This window comes from Mytilus edulis, chromosome 9, assembly GCF_963676685.1.
Source record: "Mytilus edulis chromosome 9, xbMytEdul2.2, whole genome shotgun sequence".
In the NCBI taxonomy this organism is placed as follows: Eukaryota; Metazoa; Mollusca; class Bivalvia; order Mytilida; family Mytilidae; genus Mytilus; species Mytilus edulis.
The window spans coordinates 10,606,995-10,628,878 of record NC_092352.1 but is presented as its reverse complement, the minus strand read 5'-3'; the positions used below and the strand labels follow the sequence as shown (position 1 = coordinate 10,628,878).

The following is a 21,884-nucleotide window of genomic DNA, read 5'->3' as shown; positions in this document are numbered from 1 at the left end:
TAAGTTCTAACAAAACCCAATAGCTGGTATTGGTACATATTTTCTGAATATAATATATTATTTAAACAAAACATCACATCACTGACAGCTGATAACAAAATTCATTACAAAGTCTTTCAACTCCATTGTACTAAGCTTTGAAAAATCACATAAATATACGATTGTTCTCTTATTTTCATATGGATCAAAGCTGTTAACCCCATGTAACAAATAAAAATAATTTGATCTATGAACTCTCTTATAGTTATTTTATTTTAACCCATTTGTCTTCAGGAACACATGTTTTACTTCCATGACAAACAAAATATTTTCAAAGCTTCAAATAAAATCATTGTTCTATGTGCACATCAAATAATTAAAAAAAATGTTTGAATTAAGTATTGGTGATTTGAAAACAAAATTAATAATTTAAGAAAGTTGAAGTTTAGAGCTTTATTTTATTTATTTTTTTCCCTTCAAATTAAACTAAACAAAATTAACTCGGCATTGTACTGAAAAGTCAAATTATCAAAATGGAAAAGTTGAAAGCATTCCTTAGGTTGTTTTATAGACGACATTAGCGGTACTGTATGCCGATTTCACAAAAGGTACAATAAAAAAATACTGAACTCTGATGAAAATTTGTAATCAAATGGCAAAATCAAAGACTCAAACACATCAAAAGTAGGGACAACAACTGTCATATCAATGGTACAGGCATTTTCGTAAGAAAGATATGACGACACATATCTTTTTATATAAAATTATGTACGAGAAACAAGATAATTATTCAGTTATATAGTTTTATTTTATTTTATTTACTTCGTCTTGTTGAATATTGGTTTTCATTTTTACATAATGAAAAATATTTGTGAAAAATTTAAACTTTCGAGCGTGAAATTAAAATCAAATTAAAAAACCTGGTGGGTTGACAGTACAAAACCGTATTATTTCATGATATATATCTGAAACGGAATAATAAAGATGTTCATTGTGTTTGTAATGGTTATTAATTGTACCCAATGTACCAATACAAAGTATGAAGTGTACGCTTCTTACGTCTGGCGCAAATACAAAATTTCAATCCTTGTATCAATGAGGAGTTAATTTACAACCAGAAGGTCGATGCCACTAATGTTGGAGTTTTTGTCCCCCGAGGGTTTCACCAGCCCAGTAGTCAGAACTTATGTTTTGACACGAATTATCATTGATATCGTCATTATATAGATTAGACCGTTAGTTTTCTCGTTTGAATGGTTTTACACTATTTATTTCTGGAGCCCTGTATAGCTTGTTGTTCGGTGTGAGCCAAGGTTTCGTGTTGAAGACTTGTATCATTATAATCATAAATTAAGTGTTTCAAAACTTTGAATTTTGGAAATATTCTAAGGATTTTCTACATCAGGAATAGATTACTCAAGCTGTATTTTGCAAAACTTTGGGAATTTTTTATCGTCAATGCTCTTCAACTTCGTACTTCATCTAGCCTTTTTCACTTTTTTTTATTCAAGAGTCAGTGATAAGTCTGTTACAGACAAAACGCGCGACTGGTGCAAATACAAAGTTTCTATGATGAGTTTATCTAAACATAAGAAAATTCTCATTTTACATTTTATATAGCTAAAGTTTTAATAGTCCAACAATGAAGGTTACCCTAAGTATTTTAAACTATTGTATACTTATAACTAACTATATCAAGAAACAAGACCCAGGGTGTTCAATACTAATACAAATCTCATCAATATCGTATATTTATTTGCATGAAATATTGTAAAACATGCAACTCTCATTTTACATGCTATCCTGCCTTTAATTGTTCTCATTTCTTTCTTAAACAGTTATTATCACGCTTTTAACAGCTTCCTCAAATATATAATCGGAGTTTAAAGACCCCATAGAAATATGTAGGACTTAATGTAACAATACTGATACCAAACGATATCGTTTGATAACATTTTGGAATTAATGGTGCTCAAAAGAGTGACCTATGTATGCCTTCTCTTCAGTCAAGGAAAGATGTACAAGAAAACAAACTTCGAAGAATAAAACAATATATGCATAATATAACGTTCTCAAGTTTTTTTAAATATTTAAAATACAAAACAAGTGTAAATTCATATCACGCACGAAAACAAATATAGCTATTAAATTAACGCATTTTAACATAAGTACGCATAAATTCATTTTCTTACAACAAACTTTGATTATTAACAAAATTTATTATTTGGTAACTAACAAATTTAATGACAAGTTGCTACAACAAATAAAATGACAAGTCGTTAAATCGTAACAGGCTTCATCCTGATTAAACAATATATGCATAATACAACGTTCTCAAGTTTGTTTAATATTTTAAAATACAAAACAAGTGTAAAATTCATGTCACGCACGAAAACAAATATAGCCATTACATTAACGCATTTTAACTAAAGTACACATAAATTCTTTTTCTTACAACAAACTTTGATTATTAATAAAATTTATTATTTGGTAACTAACAAATTTAATGACAAGTTGCTACAACAAATAAAAGTCGTTAAATCGTTACAGGCTTCTTCCTGGTTAATCATGATGTCTATCTGTAACTTAAAATATCACGTACTTTTAATTTTAAATCTACATAGCAGGTGATAATTGACTTATTAAGTTTTTCAATATACTTTTACTTTGATCTTAAACATTTTGTTTGGTTTTATTTTTTTGGAAAGAAGATTTAGAAAAATATGGAAGTTTTTTCTAAAACTTTCGGGATCTATTTTCGAGCAATAAGAATTAAAAACTGTCAACATAATCAGTCATTGAACAGTTCTTAACAGTCCTAAAACTTAATATCTCCCCAATCATACAACATAAAACCGTTATATACATTTATGAAATGTAGAGTATATCAAAACGAACAGTAAAACGCCGTTGGATTAAGAAATTAAACATATGCAAAAAGTAAATAAAAAAAAAAATAGTGATCTCCGGGGAAAATTCAAAAAGAAAAGTCACTGATCAAATGGCAAAATCAAAAGCTCAAACATATCAAACGAATGGATAACAACTGTCATATTCAAGATTTAGTACAGGCATATTCTTATGTAGAAAATGGTGGATTAAGTTCAAGTGCATATCTATTCAGACTTATGGGAGTCTAATAAAAGCAATGTCAAATACAATAATTTACATCATTATTTAAAACTATAAGGATATTTAAGATTTATTAAACAATCAGCTATCAGAGGTATAAATAAATTAGAAATTTGTTTTTCTGTATTGAATATTTGAAAAGAAGTAAAAATCACAAAATAGCGAGCTCCGAGGCTTCGGGAAATTCAAAACGAAAAGTCCCTAAATGGCAAAATTGAAAGCTCAAACACATCAAATGAATGGATAACAACTGTCGTAATCCTCAACTACCTTAAACTCTAACTTCTATGACAGTCGCATAAATTCCATTATATTGACGATGTGTGAACAAAACAAACAGAACATTAGGTTAAAATTTCAAAAATTACGGTACAGCAGTCAACATTGTGTTATATTTTATTCACTATAAAAACAAAGTCAACATTTTAAAAAAGAAATACAAAAAAGCATATAGAAAAAACACATGATCAAAAATGAAAGACAGAAAAGTGTTTCAATGTATATATGTCTTAAAAGAAATGACAAAAAGAAAGGAATTAAGTTTAATATTTATTTTAACTTACTTTAACTTCACTTTTGTAAATATACATTTTTCTTATTTATTCCAATCAAAAATATTATCTGAGAATTTTTTTCCTGATTAAATAATAAAGAAAGAGCTTAATTTATGATCAAGTGTCAAAATGGTGAAAAGATTGATTGTAAAACAATTAAATTAGTGTTTTATGATTATGGTCAATTTTCTGATATTTAATCTTCTTCTTCTGTAAGGTCAACAAGGCTTCAATACTGAAGAATACATGTTGTTTCGCATGCGTGATTGACAAAAAATTATACAAAATTTATAAAAATATTTTATAACAATTGGAGCGTTTGTATATACAGATTGTAATTAAAATATATGTACATGTTTTGTTTGAATTTGTTCATTTGAAGCTAGAGAGAACAGCTAGTGTTAACCGATCTCTAAAGCTGTCAACAGTGGTGGTTTCAATTACACTTTGTGGTAGTAAATTCCATTGAATAATTGTTCGCGGGAAGTAAGACCAATTGTATGTGTTCTTGGAAGATTGGATGTGTCTGTATGTCTGAGTATGATTTTGTCTTGTTCTGCTGACTGTTTGTTCAAGAATATGCGATGGCATGTCTACAAGACAATGCATTACTTTATAAAATAAAATAAGTCTGGTTTTTAAGACGGTCTCTCAGCTAGTGGTGGCCATTTCAACTGATTTAGCATGTTTGTGACACTGCTCGTGTAATCGTAGTTGTTGTTTACATAACGAGGAGCGCGTCTCTGTACCTTTTCTATTGTATCTGTTGTTCTTTCATATGGAGGTCCCAGACACTACAACTATATTCCAGTTTGGGTCTTACTAGTGCCTGGTATGCTCTTGATTTTATTTTTCTGTGTTTGTAATTTTTAAATTTCTTAGCAAGGTATTCATTGATGATGTTTTGACAACAATAAAACTCTTTTATAGTACTATCCTTCTCTCTAAAATTCTGCTTTAGCTAAATTTCCAACAATCTATGAAAAATATTTAGTTCGTTAAAAAAGTAATGCCATGTAATGCAATTTAATGCATGAAATTACACAACTTTTTCTCAAGTAATGCATTAAATTAAAATTACATGTAATGCAAAAATTGCTGCGTTACACATTACATGCAATTACTTGGGGAAAAGTAAGGCATTACCATGCATTATAATTACAAATTTGCATAACCCCACTTTTTTTTTGGCCGATCAATGCATTTGAATGGGGACATATAGCTCGGGAACCCACTCTCCCCCCCCCCCCCATTATCCTGGGTTGGGAACATCCCCCCCTATTTAAAATGGCTGGATCCGCCCCTGCATTATCATGTTTTCTTAAAGTATTTTTTACTCGAGTTTACCTGATATTATATCATCTAGCGCAAGCATATGTCTCTGGTTTAGTATTATCATATAAACGATTTGAGAACCCCATATGTTAAGCAGTGGACGTCTGTTTTTTTAATACTAGGCTAGCTGTAACATCATGTGTATCATGTGTACAGCATTACTAAAATATAAAACATTTTTTATATAAACAGTGTAACAGAAAGGATATTTATAAACATGGAAAACTTGAAAGATAGAGTAGTGTAACAAAATGCGGATAAACAGTTACGAATTTATAAATATGTAGAGTAAATTTTGGAAACAAATTATATTTGTTAAAATATATCACATTTGCCAATAGAAGAATTTGGCAAAATAAAGGCAATAGTAGTAAACTTCTGTTCAATAATCTTGAAACAAATCCGTGTCACACACCGAAACTAAACCAAAAACTATAATGAGGAAACGGAACAACAGAAACAGTAAAGTGCTACAAAAACAGGTTAGAACAGTCTAATTAGTTTTCAAAGGTTCCAGGATTATAATTAAGTACGCCAGACGGGCGTTTCGTCTACACAAGACTCACCTTTGATAACTATTTACACCACTGGGTCGATGCCACTGCTGGTGGTAAATATTTTGATATGAGCGTCACTGATGAGTCTTATGTAGACGAAACGCGCGTCTGGCGTACTAAATTATAATCCTGGTACCTTTGATAACTATTTACACTACTGGGTCGATGCCACTGCTGGTTGACGTTTCGTCCCCGAGGGTATCACCAGCCCAGTAGTCAACATTTAGGTGTTGACATGAATATCAATAATATGGTCATTTTTATAAATTTCCTGTTTACAAATCTTTGAATTTTACGAAAAACTAAGGATTTTCTTATCCCAGGCATAGATTACCTTAGCCGTATTTGGCACAACTTTTTGGAATTTTGGATCCCCAATGCTCTTCAACTCTGTACTTGTTTGACTTTATAAATATTTTGATATGAGCGTCACTGATGAGTCTTATGTAGACGAAACGCGCGTCTGGCGTACTAAATTACAATCCTGGTACCTTTGATAACTACTATCATCAGTAACGTTCTATCAAAATATTAAAATTAAAACTGACCTTTGATAGTATCACTTCTTTCAAAATCTGTTCAAAAGGTTTTATGATAACTTTTCTATATATATGAATTTGGACGTTTTAATCTGAGCGTCACTGATGAGTCTTATGTAGACGAAACGTGCGTCTGGTGCATTAAGTTATAATTCTGATACCTTATTACCTTTTTAGAACTTTTCTTCCGACACAGTTCCACACAGATTTAAGAGATATTAGATCTGATCCCAACTGCATCAAAATGGTTTGACATTTATGGAATTTGATGTTGGTAGCATATCTTTAATCTGTGTATTTGATTTGTTTTTGAGGCACATAGTCTATAGCTGAAGGTTGTATATTGATCTTGTTAACTTTAAAAAAAAATGCTCTTTTCGTGTCCTTGAATTGCTGTCCCACTGACATTATTCTTACACACCAACCAACAGATTTATCTAACTTTATTTATTTGGCAGATAAGTTTCACGACGGTAAATAAAACAAACGAACTTCAAGAAGTTCTTCTGAAAGTCGACACATTTTCTTTTGTCTCGGAGGAACATGAAGGAAAAGGTGAGCTTTATTTTGATTTCAATAAAAATTTTGAATATTTTTTTTAAGACAGAAGACAAATTTGTATTCATTTTCATGGAACAGTAACAGTGAACAAGATTTACCATGCATAGATTTTCATTTTTTGTTTAGAAATCATACACATCATTTAAACAAACAAGAAATAGCTTCTTATATATTATATGGTTATGATGTTGATAAAAATCTTGTAATTAGATATAAGAAGACATGAGTGCCAATGAGTTATATTATAGGGTTATGATGTTGATAAAATGCTTGTAATTAGATATAAGAAGACATGAGTGCCAATGAGTTATATTATATGGTTATGATGTTGATAAAATGCTTGTAATTAGATATAAGAAGACATGAGTGCCAATGAGACAACTATACATTCAAGTCACAATTGAAAAAGTAAACAATTCTAGGTCAAAGTACGGTCTTCAACAAGGAGCATTGGCTCACACAAAACAGCAAACTATAAAGGGCACCAACAATGACTAGTGTAAAACAATTCAAACAGTAAAACCAACGGTCTAATATATCCACACAAAAAGAGAAACGAGAAACACTTATGAACCCAAACAACAAACGACAACTACTGAACAATTTATTATATGTTCGAAATAATGACATACAATAATAGGCATTAAGTTGCTATCTGGAAACATTCGTAAAGTAGCACTTGTACATATTTGCGCTATTTATACAGTATTTCATGAGTAGTAATATTTATCTCGAGGTTGCCCTTATTTTACTTTTGCAGATTCTTATTTACATATCATAAGCATGTTGTTGAGGTTTTAATTCTTTGTTTTACAGGTACAGGGTCTGAAAACTTAGATTTTACAGAGTGGTAAGACTTCAATCAGTTTCTAATAAACATTTCCTTTATATAAACTCTATCATTTATTGTATTTATTTTAACCTTTCTTCATATTACAAATATGTTTATATAACATTTAAATTAATGGGATTTAAAAAAAAAATTTAAAAAAAACATGACAAGAATGAATACATTGTAGTTAAATCTAATTTGAATATATCAGAATATCTAAATGAAACATGCTAAAACTAGATCTATGTGACGTGTGAATTATATTTAAAATAAAAAACATCTCTTCTAACGGAGATTACAAAAAGGTATACTATAACCTTGTTTCAGTTTTCCTCGTGTTTTTTATCACCTATCGCAGACTGACGAATAATTTGAAAAATCCATTTACTAAAATGCATTTACAAAAGCTTACTTCAGATGACAATCCTTAAAATATCCTCCTAACTGACCAACTAGTTGAGATCTTTTGATAGACCTTTCCTCGTTTTATTTCAATTAATTGTTTGTTTTCGCTACAGGTTTTCCTTTGAAATTAACTCATCAGGTGAGATAGCCCGCGTTTTCCATGAAACGGGAGAACATCACGATGTATTGATAGCTAAGAAAGGCTTTGCTTCTTTGTTTTCATCAAAACTACAGGCACCAGTAAGTAAATATGTTTAACTGTGTGTTATGAAATATTAGCATAGTTACAGTTACGAGTCAGTTTTTCATTATAAAGTTGTTGTATTAGTTAGATATTCTAGCTCTGTTTGTTCTTTTTTTAATTTTCTATTTCTGACATCTCTTATTTGGTACCTTCCTTCTTAATCACGCAAAAAGTAAAAAAATAAAAATAAAACGCATTCCTATGAAAATTCAAATTAGAAAGTGCCTTATCAAATGACAAAATAAAACGAATGGATAACAACTGTCATATTCCTGACTTGTTACGGGCATTTTTTAATGTAGAAAAAGGTGAATTAAACTTGGTTTTGTAGCTTCCTAAACCTGTCACTTGTAGGATAGTCGCATGAAATTCCATTTTATTGACAACAATATATTTGAACAAAACAAACAGACATAATAGGTTAAAATGTCAAAAATAAGGGTACAACAGTCAATAATGTGTTTTTATCTTAATCACTATAAAATCAGACAAATATGTCAACAAAGAAAACAAAAAGGCGTATATAAACACAGCACATTAGCAAAAACGAAAGACAGAATACAAAACGAGACGTTCTTTGACATAACCCTATTTTCATCAATGTCCTACTCAGATACTGCATGGTGATGTGTTATAAAGTTTGAGTAGCAGCAGCAAGCTCTTGAAAACCGAATGAGTTTGAAAATGTACATCTCATATGCAGGTGAAGTTGGTATATTGCTACTATGGAGGAGGAATTGATAATTATAAAGTTAAAATTATCTCGTTTGTCATAGATTCTGGTACCGAGATACTCCACGTTAAATTTAATTGTACTTTTCTACCTAAATATTGCAATTTCGCTGTTCATTCCATGAGTTAACTCCCAAGTATTATTATTTCCATGTTAAAGGTACAATAAGTATTTATTTTAATCGATATCTTTGGGAAACAAAGAAAATTTAATCAGAAAACCTAACCTGTCATTTTTCATTGCCATGATTTAATCTATGAAAATATGTTACAAATCTAAACAAATCATGATAATGACTTTTTCATAAGTTGAGCACTATGAAGTCTTAATTTCAAATGCAAAAAGGACGTGTTTCGTTTGACGTAATTTGTTTTAATTTATCTGTACAATCACAGTGCTGTTTTGTTCTTTGTGACAATAGAACTTGGTCCATATATATATATATATATATATTATATCAATACAACATACTTGTTTTAACCTTGGGAAATATATAACAATAACATACTATTTCGCGCTGTAGTAATACTAACAACCCAATATATTTTTGGATTATATTTCGTTATTTAATCTCAAAAACATGACATCATATCACATTGTAAAAGACTAATGTAACTAACCTGCAGTTTTCTCTAGTGACTACTATATCTTACTTTGATTTGAATCAAAACTTAATAGTACTTAAAATTATGATTGAACTCTGCTTTTAAATTAGCTAAGTCTCAAAAATAGGTCAAACAATTCAAAGTGCATTGGTCTCAAAGGTCATCCGTTATCCATACGTAGAGACCAAAAAGCAGCAAACCACTTTGCCTATCTCTATTAAAAGTTGTTATCCCTGCAGACGAACAAAGTGTACAAAGTACACAAAGAACAAGGTCTAGCTAGATGATCATATTCTAGAAATGGTTAGATATTTTATACATTAAACATGGAAACTAGAGATATATTCAGCCCCATTCTACTATTTAATACTGATAGCGTTTGTCATTTTTAGCCGAACACTGTTGGTGACTCTCTGCTGTTGTTTTTTATTTGGTCGGGTTGTTGTCTCTTTGACACATTCCCCATTTCCATTCTCAATTTTATATGCTCCTACGACACTTATTGAAGACGACGGAATACAATCAATTTGTTTCTTCGTATATCAATCAACAATAAAAATAGGGATCGTATTCGATATCAAAACTATATAAGCTGTCCTATTAGAAAAGATTTTTTTTTATCCTCAACAAAACACCATACCAATTATTATTGTCTATATTGAATCGTCTCTTTAATTGATTATTAAGATATTATAAAGATAACGTACGTGTTGTCGTCTGAATTTATCAGGAATCAAAAGTGGATTTCACAGTTTCTGCGAAACTCAAGGTTGTGATTTAGATGAAAAATACAAAGATATTTTACAGCATATTATATTTACAGTGAAACCTGTTTTAAGAAACAAAAAAGTTGTTTTTTTAAGACATGTGGTTTTTTTTTAATGCAGGTTCCAATTTGTATAAAATGTACTACAGAAGGATCTAAAACTAATGGTCCAATAACACAGGTTTTTGCTTAACACAGGTGGTCAATTAAGCAGGTTTTTTCCTAGCTCCTCAACCAACAGTATAATGAAAAGCTTATGACTTCTCTGGCCTTCTCATAAGTGTTCCTCGTTTAGTGCACTCAAGCCATCAGGAGGACAGGCCGTTAGAGAGAGAGCTGAATCTTTACTGTGGAGATGCGGAGGATCGGAGTATCCGGCATTTTCTATTGTATAATGTTTTAAGGTTGATGAAGACTGATTACATACATGTCAAAAAATAATTAACGTTTTCCCAATTTTTCAAAACTTAACTCAAACTGAGACTACTATGTGTAAGGATAACATTATATGGCTCCGCGAATTTTTCAAGCAACAGAAGGTGACAAAATGACATATTTTGTATAGATTATCATTGTGACAGGAAAAAACATCATTATGTGATTAAAAGCAAAACTAAATGTTAGAATAATAATTATTGTAAAATAAAATACAATAACTACAGAAAATGCTTTACATTAGGAATATCAAAAGACAGGGTCACTGTACGTTTTGTTCGGCTAAAAAAAAAAACTTAGCAAAATTCCATGTAGATTCCTTTTAAGAACTGAAATGCACTATTTTAGTGTTCACCAGTGGCGGATCCAAAGAGGGGGGGGGGGGGTCCGGGGTTGGAACCCCCTTTTTGGGACGATCAATGCATTTGCATGGGGACATATGGTTGGATCACCCCTTCATCCTGGGTTAGGAACCCCCTTTTCAATGAAAATGGCTGGTTCCGTCCCTGTTCACTCCCCTTAAAATGTCAATCAAAGTAAAAAAAAAAACAAGCAAAAAGAATCTTCACTTGTAAAAATATTAATATTTAGGCCTATAAGTTATAATCTTATAAATTTTTTCATTTAAATGAAAATTCACATTTGTTATTTGCATCTGATTTTGCTAAAGCTATTACAGATTGGACCTTAGGTTTTCAGGGTTTTTTAACAATCCAAGAAAGCGAAAGACTATGGCACGCCGTTATTATATTTATTCAATTTCGAGATATCTTATTTAGTTAAATAAGATATCTAATAAACTAATTGAGATATCTTAATAACAAAATGAGATATCTTATATATTAATTGAGATATCTGATCTATTAAATAAGATATCTTATATTAAATAAGATATCTTATTAAAATGTTTATAAAGATATCTTATTAAATATATAAGATATCTTATTTAAAATATAAGATATCTCTATTAATTTATAAGATATCTTATTAACTATATAAGATATCTTTTATATAGTTAATAATAGAGATATCTTATTAACTATATAAGATATCTTTTATGTATGTAGTTAAAAGATATCTTTATAGAGAAGTAAGATATCTTATATACTTTATAAGATATCTTATTAATTAATAGAGATATCTTATAAACTTATAGAGATATCTTATAAACTAATAGAGATATATTATAAACTTTTAGAGATATCTTATTAACTTATAGAGATATCTTATTTAATTTGTTATAAAGATATCTTATTTAATATTTAGATATATCTATAAGTTAATAAGATGTCTCTATTTAAAATTAATAAGATATCTTGTAAAGTATGTATTTAAAAGATATCTTTATAAAGAATTAAGATATCTTATATACTTTATAAGATATCTTATAATTAATAGAGATATCTTATTAACTTATAGAGATATCTTATAAACTAATAGAGATATCTTATAAACTAATAAAGATATCTTATTTACTTTCAAATTAAATAAGATATCTTATAAAAATTAAAGATATCTTAATACTTAATAAGATATCTTGTTAAATAAATAAGATATCTTCAAATTTGAATAAATATAAAAACGGCGTGCCATAAAAGACACCGATATACCACCTTAACTGTTGTTAATGGACATCTTTCTTCACGTTGATGGGTACTATATACTTATGCGGTTTCCCCTGATCCACTGACTATATAATATTATAATATTAGAGTTAGTGAGGAAGTAAAGAGAGTCGAACACCGATTCCGAAACTGATATCGTAACTGTACCGTAATTGTCTTTGATAATACTTTTACGTGGGAAAATTCAACATCTGCAACCCAACAGAATGCAAACCAACATGACCTTATCCAATGCAAATTATGCCCTAGATTACTAGCAGTAGCCAACACAGTGTCTGTTTTGTGTTCAAAATACCTCCATCAGTAATATTTAATGAAATTTCAGCTTGAAATGTGCATGTTTTCAGTAAAAATCACAAATACACTTTTCTGGACTCGATCAACAATATGTCAATAACTTCCAAGCATAATTTTTAAACCTATAAGTAATTCCCTTAAATGAAGGCTGAATGAGAAAAACTTATTGTGAACACATATATGGATTGGTCATTAAAGTCATAAGAAACGAGTGACCGGTGAAAAATAATGTTCTTCCAATTCTTGATTTGAACCAATACAAACATCATAATCTTAGTCTTCTGACGTTCTGTGCACGAATTTATCAGTCTTCTTTCCACTTAATACATCTAAACTATTTAAAGGAAAACACAACACAAACTTATGTTGTTGACTAGCTCGAGTACTGCATATTGTGAGCTGCCGATTTAATAAGACATGATCAATATAAACATATTATACACTATACAATGTGAAAACAATAACATCATTGTTCAACAAAAATATATACTCATCAATGTTGACCTTTTGTATTAGAATAACTGAATAAATGAATGTTTCGTGGCCGCCCAGGAAAAACCCTTTTAGGAAACCTGTGTCCTTTTGTCCATGCCAACGAAACTCTAAGTGTTGGACCTCACTTATCAAATGAGAAAAAGAAAAACATAATTTTGTTTGTAAATATCGAAATAGAAAAGAAAGCGAGTCATTAGGACTCAAGGGCTATGAAACTTTTTGGTACAAAAGTCTAAATACGATTACGTTTGTATAGCCAATCAACCTACATAAAAATCAATATATTTATCAAATTCAAAATTATGCAAATCTATTTTCCTTAAAAAACCCTTAAAAATACGATGTTCACAGTACGAAGTACAGGCTAGAATTAACTATATAAAACAGTCACTTTACAACCTAATTTTTTGGCGCCAAAAATTCCTACGCCTACACATACATGTATTACACATGCGCAAAAAGACAATCAATTCCCGTTATACTTATGTGCCTCGGGATTTTTTAGTCTTCTTTCCACTTAATACATCTAAACTATTTAAAGAAAAACACAACACAAACTTATGTTGTTGACTAGCTCGAGTACTGCATAGAGCAACAAAGATAGAAAAATAAGAAAATAAATATACTACAAGCCTAAAGTTTTAGATACGGCTAACCTACTTTCTACAGAGTCGGCTACGTAGCCGTCTTTGCTTGAATCACTTTTCCACCTACCATGGCGCTTCCAGCACCTTTCATTGACACCTGAGTTTGCCGCCATAGTGGCACCACCAGACCTAAGCGAATGCAACCCATGATTCAATTCAGGTGCAACTAGTCTTAATCTCTTAATAACACACTCCCTAGCAGTAGTGTAACTAATAGGTTTGTTAATACTAATTAATGCACATTTTTTCTTACTTCTGTACAAAGATCGAAAAAAAACATATCACTATCCAAAACTAATTCGGCTAAACTGACATATCTAAAAAACATAGCATAAGGACAAGCCAAAGTATGACCTTTACAAATTAAAATTTCATCAACTGATCTGTACTGATCAGTCTTACTTCGCCTAATCTTAATAACTAAATGCTCTTCTTTTACGAAAAAATCGTTACATCTAAGCTGACTTAACTCATTAAAACGTAAAAAACCACTGAAACCTAACAAAGTCATCAAAAGATCCCTAACTACCAGTAAATCTGTAGAAAAATGAAACATAGAACATAACCGAATTAAGATATCAGTAGTGACTGGGTCTTTCTTATTAACAACAGGTTTAGCAGTTCTTTTAGCTGATTCAACTAAACTTTCAACAAAAGAGTTATTTGTAGGGTCAATTTGACCACACATTTCATGTGCCCATTTAATTGAATAAACAGCAGATGATACCTAAACGACTCCCCCCTTCTAACTCAAAATTTGATTTGTAACTCAAATCCCAAGCTAAATTACAACATTTATCAAAAATTTTACTTAACTTTGGTCGTTTCTTTTCAGGACACTCATTCTGCCAATGACCAGGCTTGTAACAATTATAACAAACACCAGGCTTCCTTGATACTGTCTGTCTATCTCTGCTTCCACTGGAACTGGCTGGTTTTACATAAGGCTCAGCGTGGGATCTCCTCTTTACTCTGTCTGCTTTGATCTTCCTTTCCGCTCTGTTTTGTGCTCTAAATATCTTTCTGTCATCTTCTGAATCGTCCGACAAAGGATTTGCGGTATACTCCTGAACCAATTTCCATCCACATTCTGAAGAGTCTGCCATCTTTACTAATTTTTGGCGATAATTTAAAAGTTCAATACCTTCAGATATCTTCTGTTTAGCCCTCGCGGCAGATGGGTCTTTTGGCTCGATAACAGCTTCTGCTTCTTTCAACGCGACAGACACTTTCTGGTTGAACTTAAATTGATCTTCACAACTTTTCCTCTGAAATTTGTAACTGTCTGTTGATAACAGGTCATTGTGAATATGGTTGAACTGTGCGTCCGAACGTTCCTTTTGTTGTTGGTCATAAACTTGAAATTTAGTAGTAAATAAACTGTCCAACTTAGATAAAAATTCATTCTGTGATCTATTTACTTCTTCACTAACGATACGCCAAAAATTCCTACGCCTACACGTACATGTATTACACATGCGCAAGAAGACAATCAATTCCCGTTATACTTATGTGCCTCGGGAATTTTTTATTCTTTTCGTGTAAATTTCGTATAATCGTCAATTTTTGGTGGAAGAAGACTTTAAGTCTTCTGAAGACCTATGGTGTCGACTTTACAACCGTTACAACCTCCGTATGCCGCATCCATTTCTGTGCATTACAATTTCATAACAACTTCCGATTTTTACACATGATTAAGCTTCTGAATCTTTTTATTTGTAAATTAGGATTGAAAAACAATGTACTCTTTTATTTATGTAAATTATTAGATTTCATCTCATCTACCAACTTCCAAGCAAGGACCGAAGCTCATAAACTCGGCAATCAATTGAACACAGCTTAAGGATAAAAGCATGGCTCATTGACAAAATTCAAAGATGCAGTACTACCATAAAGATAATACTGAATAGTAGTTTTTTCAATAATTTATTGACATAATACGTTTTTTTTGTATTCAATTAAATCATTTAAAGCACAATGTACTATTCTTTTTTTCACAAAGACCAACAAACAGGAAAAAATTATATGTACATAAGTTTTATAATGAAACTATCCATTGAGTTATAAAAAAACATATGCATTATTTTTTTTAATTTGAGTTTTTTTATGACTTTAAACATGTTAAACATTTAAAGGACATATATATATATATATGATATACAATTTTCTTCATTAACAATAACATGATTAATGTTCATGTGGACTGTACCCTAAGTACATAATCTTGAATCCCATATGACTTGAGGGAAGATGATCAACATAATGAAATGCAAAATGATGTCTTTAAAAATTATAATTGGTTATGATTGCATCTCAGATTAATTGATGCCCATTAGTGGCATTATTTACATTTAATGATTTATAAAAACCTTGCAATTGAACCCTAAAGTTTTCTGCAAATTGATTAACAAACTTGATCAGTCATCAACTTGTAAAACAAATGTTTCATTACCTTATAATTCTTTTAAGGAACACTTTGAAAAACTAACTCTCGAAACACCCTGAAATGGATCGTTTTCAGGAAAATGTCACAAAAATCATTGAAAGTCTAAAGGCTAAATTACCTTTTAATAATGATATAAATGAGCTTAATGGTGATATCACACAAAGTGAAGGCGTAAAGGCCATCAAGTCACTAAGAAATGGTAAAAGTCCATCCATTGATTTTATATCTAATGAGATGATAAAAAATGGTACCAACTCTACCATGGAATCTCTTGTTAAACTATTCAATTTTGTCTTTAATGAAGGTATTTTTCCAAATATATGGAACGAGATTCTACTTGTTCCCCTTCACAAAAAGGGTAGTAAGGTGGACCCTGGAAATTACCAAGGCATTTCTATCAGTAAATTCGAACCTTTGAAAAGTGTTTAACAAGATTATACATGCCAGATTATTGAAATTTACACAATGCAACAATTTGATTTATAAGCAAAAACCAAATTGGTTTTATGGAACATAATCGAACAGCTGATCATATTTTTTCATTGAAATCAATTATTGAACAATACAAGACTAAACATTATAAGGAAAGTTTATGCTGCATTTATTGATTTAAAAAAATCCTTTGATACAGTATGGAGAATTGGATTATTCCATATACTATGGTATTCCAAAGAAATTTTTTAACATAGTTTTTTCAATGTATACCAAAACAAAGAATAGAATAAAATTTATTGATGGTTTAAGTACATCTTTCATATCTGAAAGAGGTGTCAAAAAAGGTGATGTTCTAAGCCCTTTGCTATTTAATATTTTTATTAACAATATTGTTGAAAATTTAAAAAACAATAGCACGGATCCTGTGCTTATTGGTGATAATAAGATTCATTGTTTGTTATATGGCAATGACTTGGTACTGTTGTCAAGTAGTCCTGAAGGACTACAATGTAGTCTTGACAGTCTAGCTTAGTTCTGTACAGATTGAAAGCTGGAAGTAAATTCTACAAAATCAAAGGTCCTAATATTTAATTATAACTGCAAATCATTTCAAAACTTTTTTACTATCAACAAATATTATATTGAGACAGTTGATAAATATTGGTACCTTGGGATAACTTTAAAATGCAATGGTAAATTTAACCTTGCTACCAATTTATTGATGGAAAAGGCTAGAAAAGCTCTATTCAAAATAAAGAAATCTCTTAGTCTTAACAATTCATGTGGACTTTAGAAAATCCTTTTGATACAATGGTACTTCCAATTTTATTATATGGAAGTGAAGTTTGGGGTATTGAATCAATTAAAAAAAATACTGAGAATGAACCATATAAAATTTATAAAAGAAATTCTTGGGGTTCACTATAAAACTTCCAACCATGCATGTCGCAGTGAGCTTGGTAGACTTCCCTTGAAAGCTAAAATGTTGATGTCTTCCATGAAATTTTTAGATCATTTAATCTCATCTAACAAGATCTTAGCTCATGACATATTTATTCAAACAAGAGAAAACAACCTATGGACAAGTAATATGAAGAAATGTATCCAAAATCTGGGTTTCTCGTATTTAACATCTTTTAATGTACCTATTAAACCTATGCTTGCTAAAATAAAACAAGGAATTCATGACAAAATTTTACAAGAACAGAATTCATATATTACAGAATCATCCAAATTATCATTTTTTCAACATTTTTGTTTTTCAAATAAACGTGCACACTATGTTGACCTATTGAATATGTTGAAAGATAGGGCACCTTTGGCAAAACTATGGTTAAGGGTACACAATCTTGAAATTGAAAGAGGCAGGTACATGCAAGTTAACAGAGAAGAAAGGTTGTGCAAATTATGTCATAATAAAAATATAGAAGACGAAAAACATTTTATCTTGCACTGCACAAAATATGAATCACAAGAAATGTTCTTATATCAAAATTGTCCAATTTTAAAAATTATGACAAACAATCCAAAACTGAGGATGAATATATCAAACTACTACTTTTAAATAGCAAGTGTATAAATGAGTATCAGTAACATGAACAATTTGAAGCTATAACATACAATATACTTATGTCAGTAGCCTATTCTAAATTAACCTATATATATATTGATATATTAATAACTGCACATTTCATTGTTCGAAATATGCCTATTGATATTCTGTGTAGTGTTGTTTAATTGCTGCATCATTACTATTTGTATATATACTAGTTGTATGGGCCATTGCCAATTATTGTAATGTAGTTTGTGCCAATAAAATATTTGTATTTGTATTGTTGTCCATTCTTTAAAAAAGGAAATAATTTCTGAATTAACAGTATTTTAGCTTTTTGACTAGAAATGGCTAAATAGCTAATGCATTTATATTTTGATTAATTTGTGTTCAATTTGATTTTTATTTCTTTTCACAGGATGATACTGCAAAGAATAAATGGACTTATAAAACAGAAGAGTATGGAAATGAAGGTAAAATATCTTAATACATTGTAAGTCTAGCAGGGTCGGACTGGGGCGTTGTGTAATCATTGGATAAGACAGTATGTTACATTTTAGCCTTTTATATCGATTGTTAACATAATATTGTGTTAATGTTTAAGGGTTCTCAGAACCCGTAAATCAACTTGCAAGTAGACAAACCCTAGAATCTACTTGTAACATCTTATTTAAACCATGCAAGTCATTATTAAGTTTTGATTTTGACAATAAACATTTTTTTGTAGGTCATCATAATGCATCATACTCAGTTGTCAAGACTGCAGATGGGATCCAGTTTAAAAAAGTCAGACATAGTACACCAATACCTAATGCAAAAGGGGTACATCAGAAGGTGAGATATGAGGGTTTATTTCATTTGAAGTAAATTATTTATAATATAAGATCATACTCTATGGTTGGCGAACTTTTTATAGAAAGGATGAGGATTTCATTATGCCCCTCCGCAGCAGGGGCAATGTTATATACAAGTGGGGGCATCATCTGTGTCCAATTGACACATTCTTCATTTATTTCAAGATATTTTGCCAAACTTAGAGACTTTTATATTTTGACCTAAAGCAGCTTATTGCAATTTTTATTATCTATAGCTACTGGATTTTGGGTACTGCTAATTTGTTTCCAATAATTAAAAAGAAATATAATTTCAAATGCTCAAGTTTGATTTTTTTAGTAGAATGTACATTTATATGTTCATAGTAATTGATAGATCATTGTGATGTAATCCCACTGTAGGAGAGGAAGCTAGCTATATATATAAATTGCAATCACCTTATCTTTCCATTCAACAAATAGTCAATCTTTTATTAAAAAACTACTTAAACAATAACTTAATATATGATCAGCAGCTTCGCAGTGATTAGTTGTTAATGTCACATGTGAGCAATTATCTTATCTGTTTGCCAATACTTTGAATTTTCAATATGTTACATAAATAAATAATGCAATAAACTTTGATTCATTCAGGTTTTGCATTTTGATCATGATCTGGGAACAGTTAAAAAAGTTGTGGTGGAAGAAGAATTTGAATCTCCACAAATGGCACCTGAGTAAGTAAAAAAACATGAATGCTAAATTAACTGGTTTATAAGTGATAAAACTGATAGGATGAAAGAACTATCAACCAAAGACTATAAGACAAGAAAATGAACTTCATAAGGACAAAAAGTAATAAAATTTAATGGAATAAAATAAGTATAGTAAACAAAATTTAAAACAATTGAGAAAGACAAAATATAACACTTGAAATGAATATATATGGCTATAAAGGTGACAATAAATGGTCTATGTGTTAAGGTTTGAAAAGGTATATTTAAAATTACAAGACTTATGGAAGTACAACCAAAACCTGCAAACTGAATTTTCTAACTCTTAGAGATTTTTTTAAGATTTTGCGTATTTTTTATATATCAGATAACTTTTTTTTAAATTTCAGTTTTGATGCTGGGAAAGACATGAGAAAAGTGAAAGCAATGAATGACTTCAGTTCAATGGGTAATTAGATATAGGAAGATGTGGTGTGATTGCCAATGAGACAACTCTCCATCCAAATAACCATTTAGAAAAAAGTAAACCATTATAGGTCAATGTACGGCTTTCAACACAGAGCCTTGGCTCACCGAACAATAAGCTATAAAGGGTCCCAAAATTACTAGGGTAAAACCATTCAAACGGGAAAACCAACGGTCTAATCTATATAAAATAAAAAAACAAGAAAGGAGAAACAGGTATAAATTACGTAAACAAACGACAACTACTGTACATCAGATTCCTGACTTAGGACAGGTGCAAACATTTGCAGCGGGATTAAACGTTTTAATGGATCCAAACCTTCTCCCTTTTTCTGAAACAATAGCATAACATCACAACATAGAAAAACACATGGTAAAATATCAATTGGCAGGCTTAACTCAATCAAAAAACGTACATTAATACACTATAAACGAATAAATTTGATCTGCGATATATCTGAATGCAAATGCACAGTTAATAAAATATTAGGAACAAACATTCAAGGCCAAAAAGCAAACAAACAAGTCCAAACAAAGCCATGGCAAGTCACCACTGCGAAATATTTATGGTGACTTGAATAACACCGGTATCACTCAGATTACAATTCTACCTTGACAGGTAAGTTTGTATTTAGACTATAAAATACTTATTTAGCCTTGAGAATTGAAAGGTCAGTTTTCCATTGATAAATTTGGCTTCATGCCATTTACCTTGTCCAAAATTAAGGTCACTTTATTGTTATTGTGATATTGTTAAAGTACAAAAGAACCCTATATTCTGACCAATACTTAAAACTTTGTGCATCTTGATTTAATTGTTAAAAATCTGTTAATGTTGAATTTAGGGGTTATTTTAGGCCTTTTAATTGCATATTTCTTTACATGGTAGTTTTTTTTCAGATATAAAAAAAAACTATCTGCTTGACTGTTATAGAAATAGACAATGCTTGCAGGGTCTTGTTTTTTGTTTATTCCAAATCTGACAGATTATTATAAAGTTGCAAAATATTTTAAATGAGAGCTGAAATTTTTTCTATCTTTAAATGTGCATTGAACAATGTTGAAGGTTAAAATAATCATAATGTGAACAAGAATGAAGAAACCATCTTGGTCCCCCAAAAAAACATCATCAACCAGGATATAATATTCCAAATTTTAATTTATTATACTAATATCAGTTGAAATCTCAAGCCACTATTTTGCATGTTTACAATGTGGGTCATGTCCCAACAGAAAATCAATGAATTTGACAGTACAATGTACTCTTAGCACAAACACATAAGGTCACTGTGAAATAGACATCTAGGGCAAGAAACAGTCAGTTATACCAAACCAGTTTGACTAGTTGTCTAGTTTAAAACCAGTTTGACTAGATGTGTCCTATATTTTGACAATGTAAATGACATGAGGACCTGCATGGGTTTTTTAATATCTGTATTCTTTAAATTTTTAGGGCATTTTTCTTTTAATAGCCTTAAAAATAACTCTCATTCTGTAAAGCAAATTCTCGTGAAAATGATTTTACTATATAGTCTTTCTGTTACAAGATTATTTATCAATTATGCACATTGATCATTATATTATCGGTATTGCATTACAGTTACCTAAGTTTCCTTTTTATTTTGCACATTTATTCTTTATACTTTTGCACCGCATTATTCTCTATTCTTTATTTTGTTGTTCATTTTCTCTATTCTCT

At 30.3% G+C, this 21,884-nt stretch overlaps 1 protein-coding gene across 1 annotated transcript in view; it reads left to right on the top strand.

Moving 5' to 3' along the window:
* LOC139489503 (uncharacterized) overlaps positions 1-21,884 on the top strand; it is a 255,507-nt gene that overhangs the window by 15,038 nt on the left and 218,585 nt on the right. Inside the window, exons 3-9 of the mRNA XM_071275986.1 lie at positions 6,555-6,651; positions 7,474-7,507; positions 8,008-8,134; positions 18,593-18,647; positions 18,902-19,008; positions 19,641-19,723; positions 20,110-20,168. Of these exons, the coding sequence (XP_071132087.1) occupies positions 6,555-6,651; positions 7,474-7,507; positions 8,008-8,134; positions 18,593-18,647; positions 18,902-19,008; positions 19,641-19,723; positions 20,110-20,168 (562 nt within the window). The remainder of the gene's footprint in view (positions 1-6,554; positions 6,652-7,473; positions 7,508-8,007; positions 8,135-18,592; positions 18,648-18,901; positions 19,009-19,640; positions 19,724-20,109; positions 20,169-21,884) is intronic.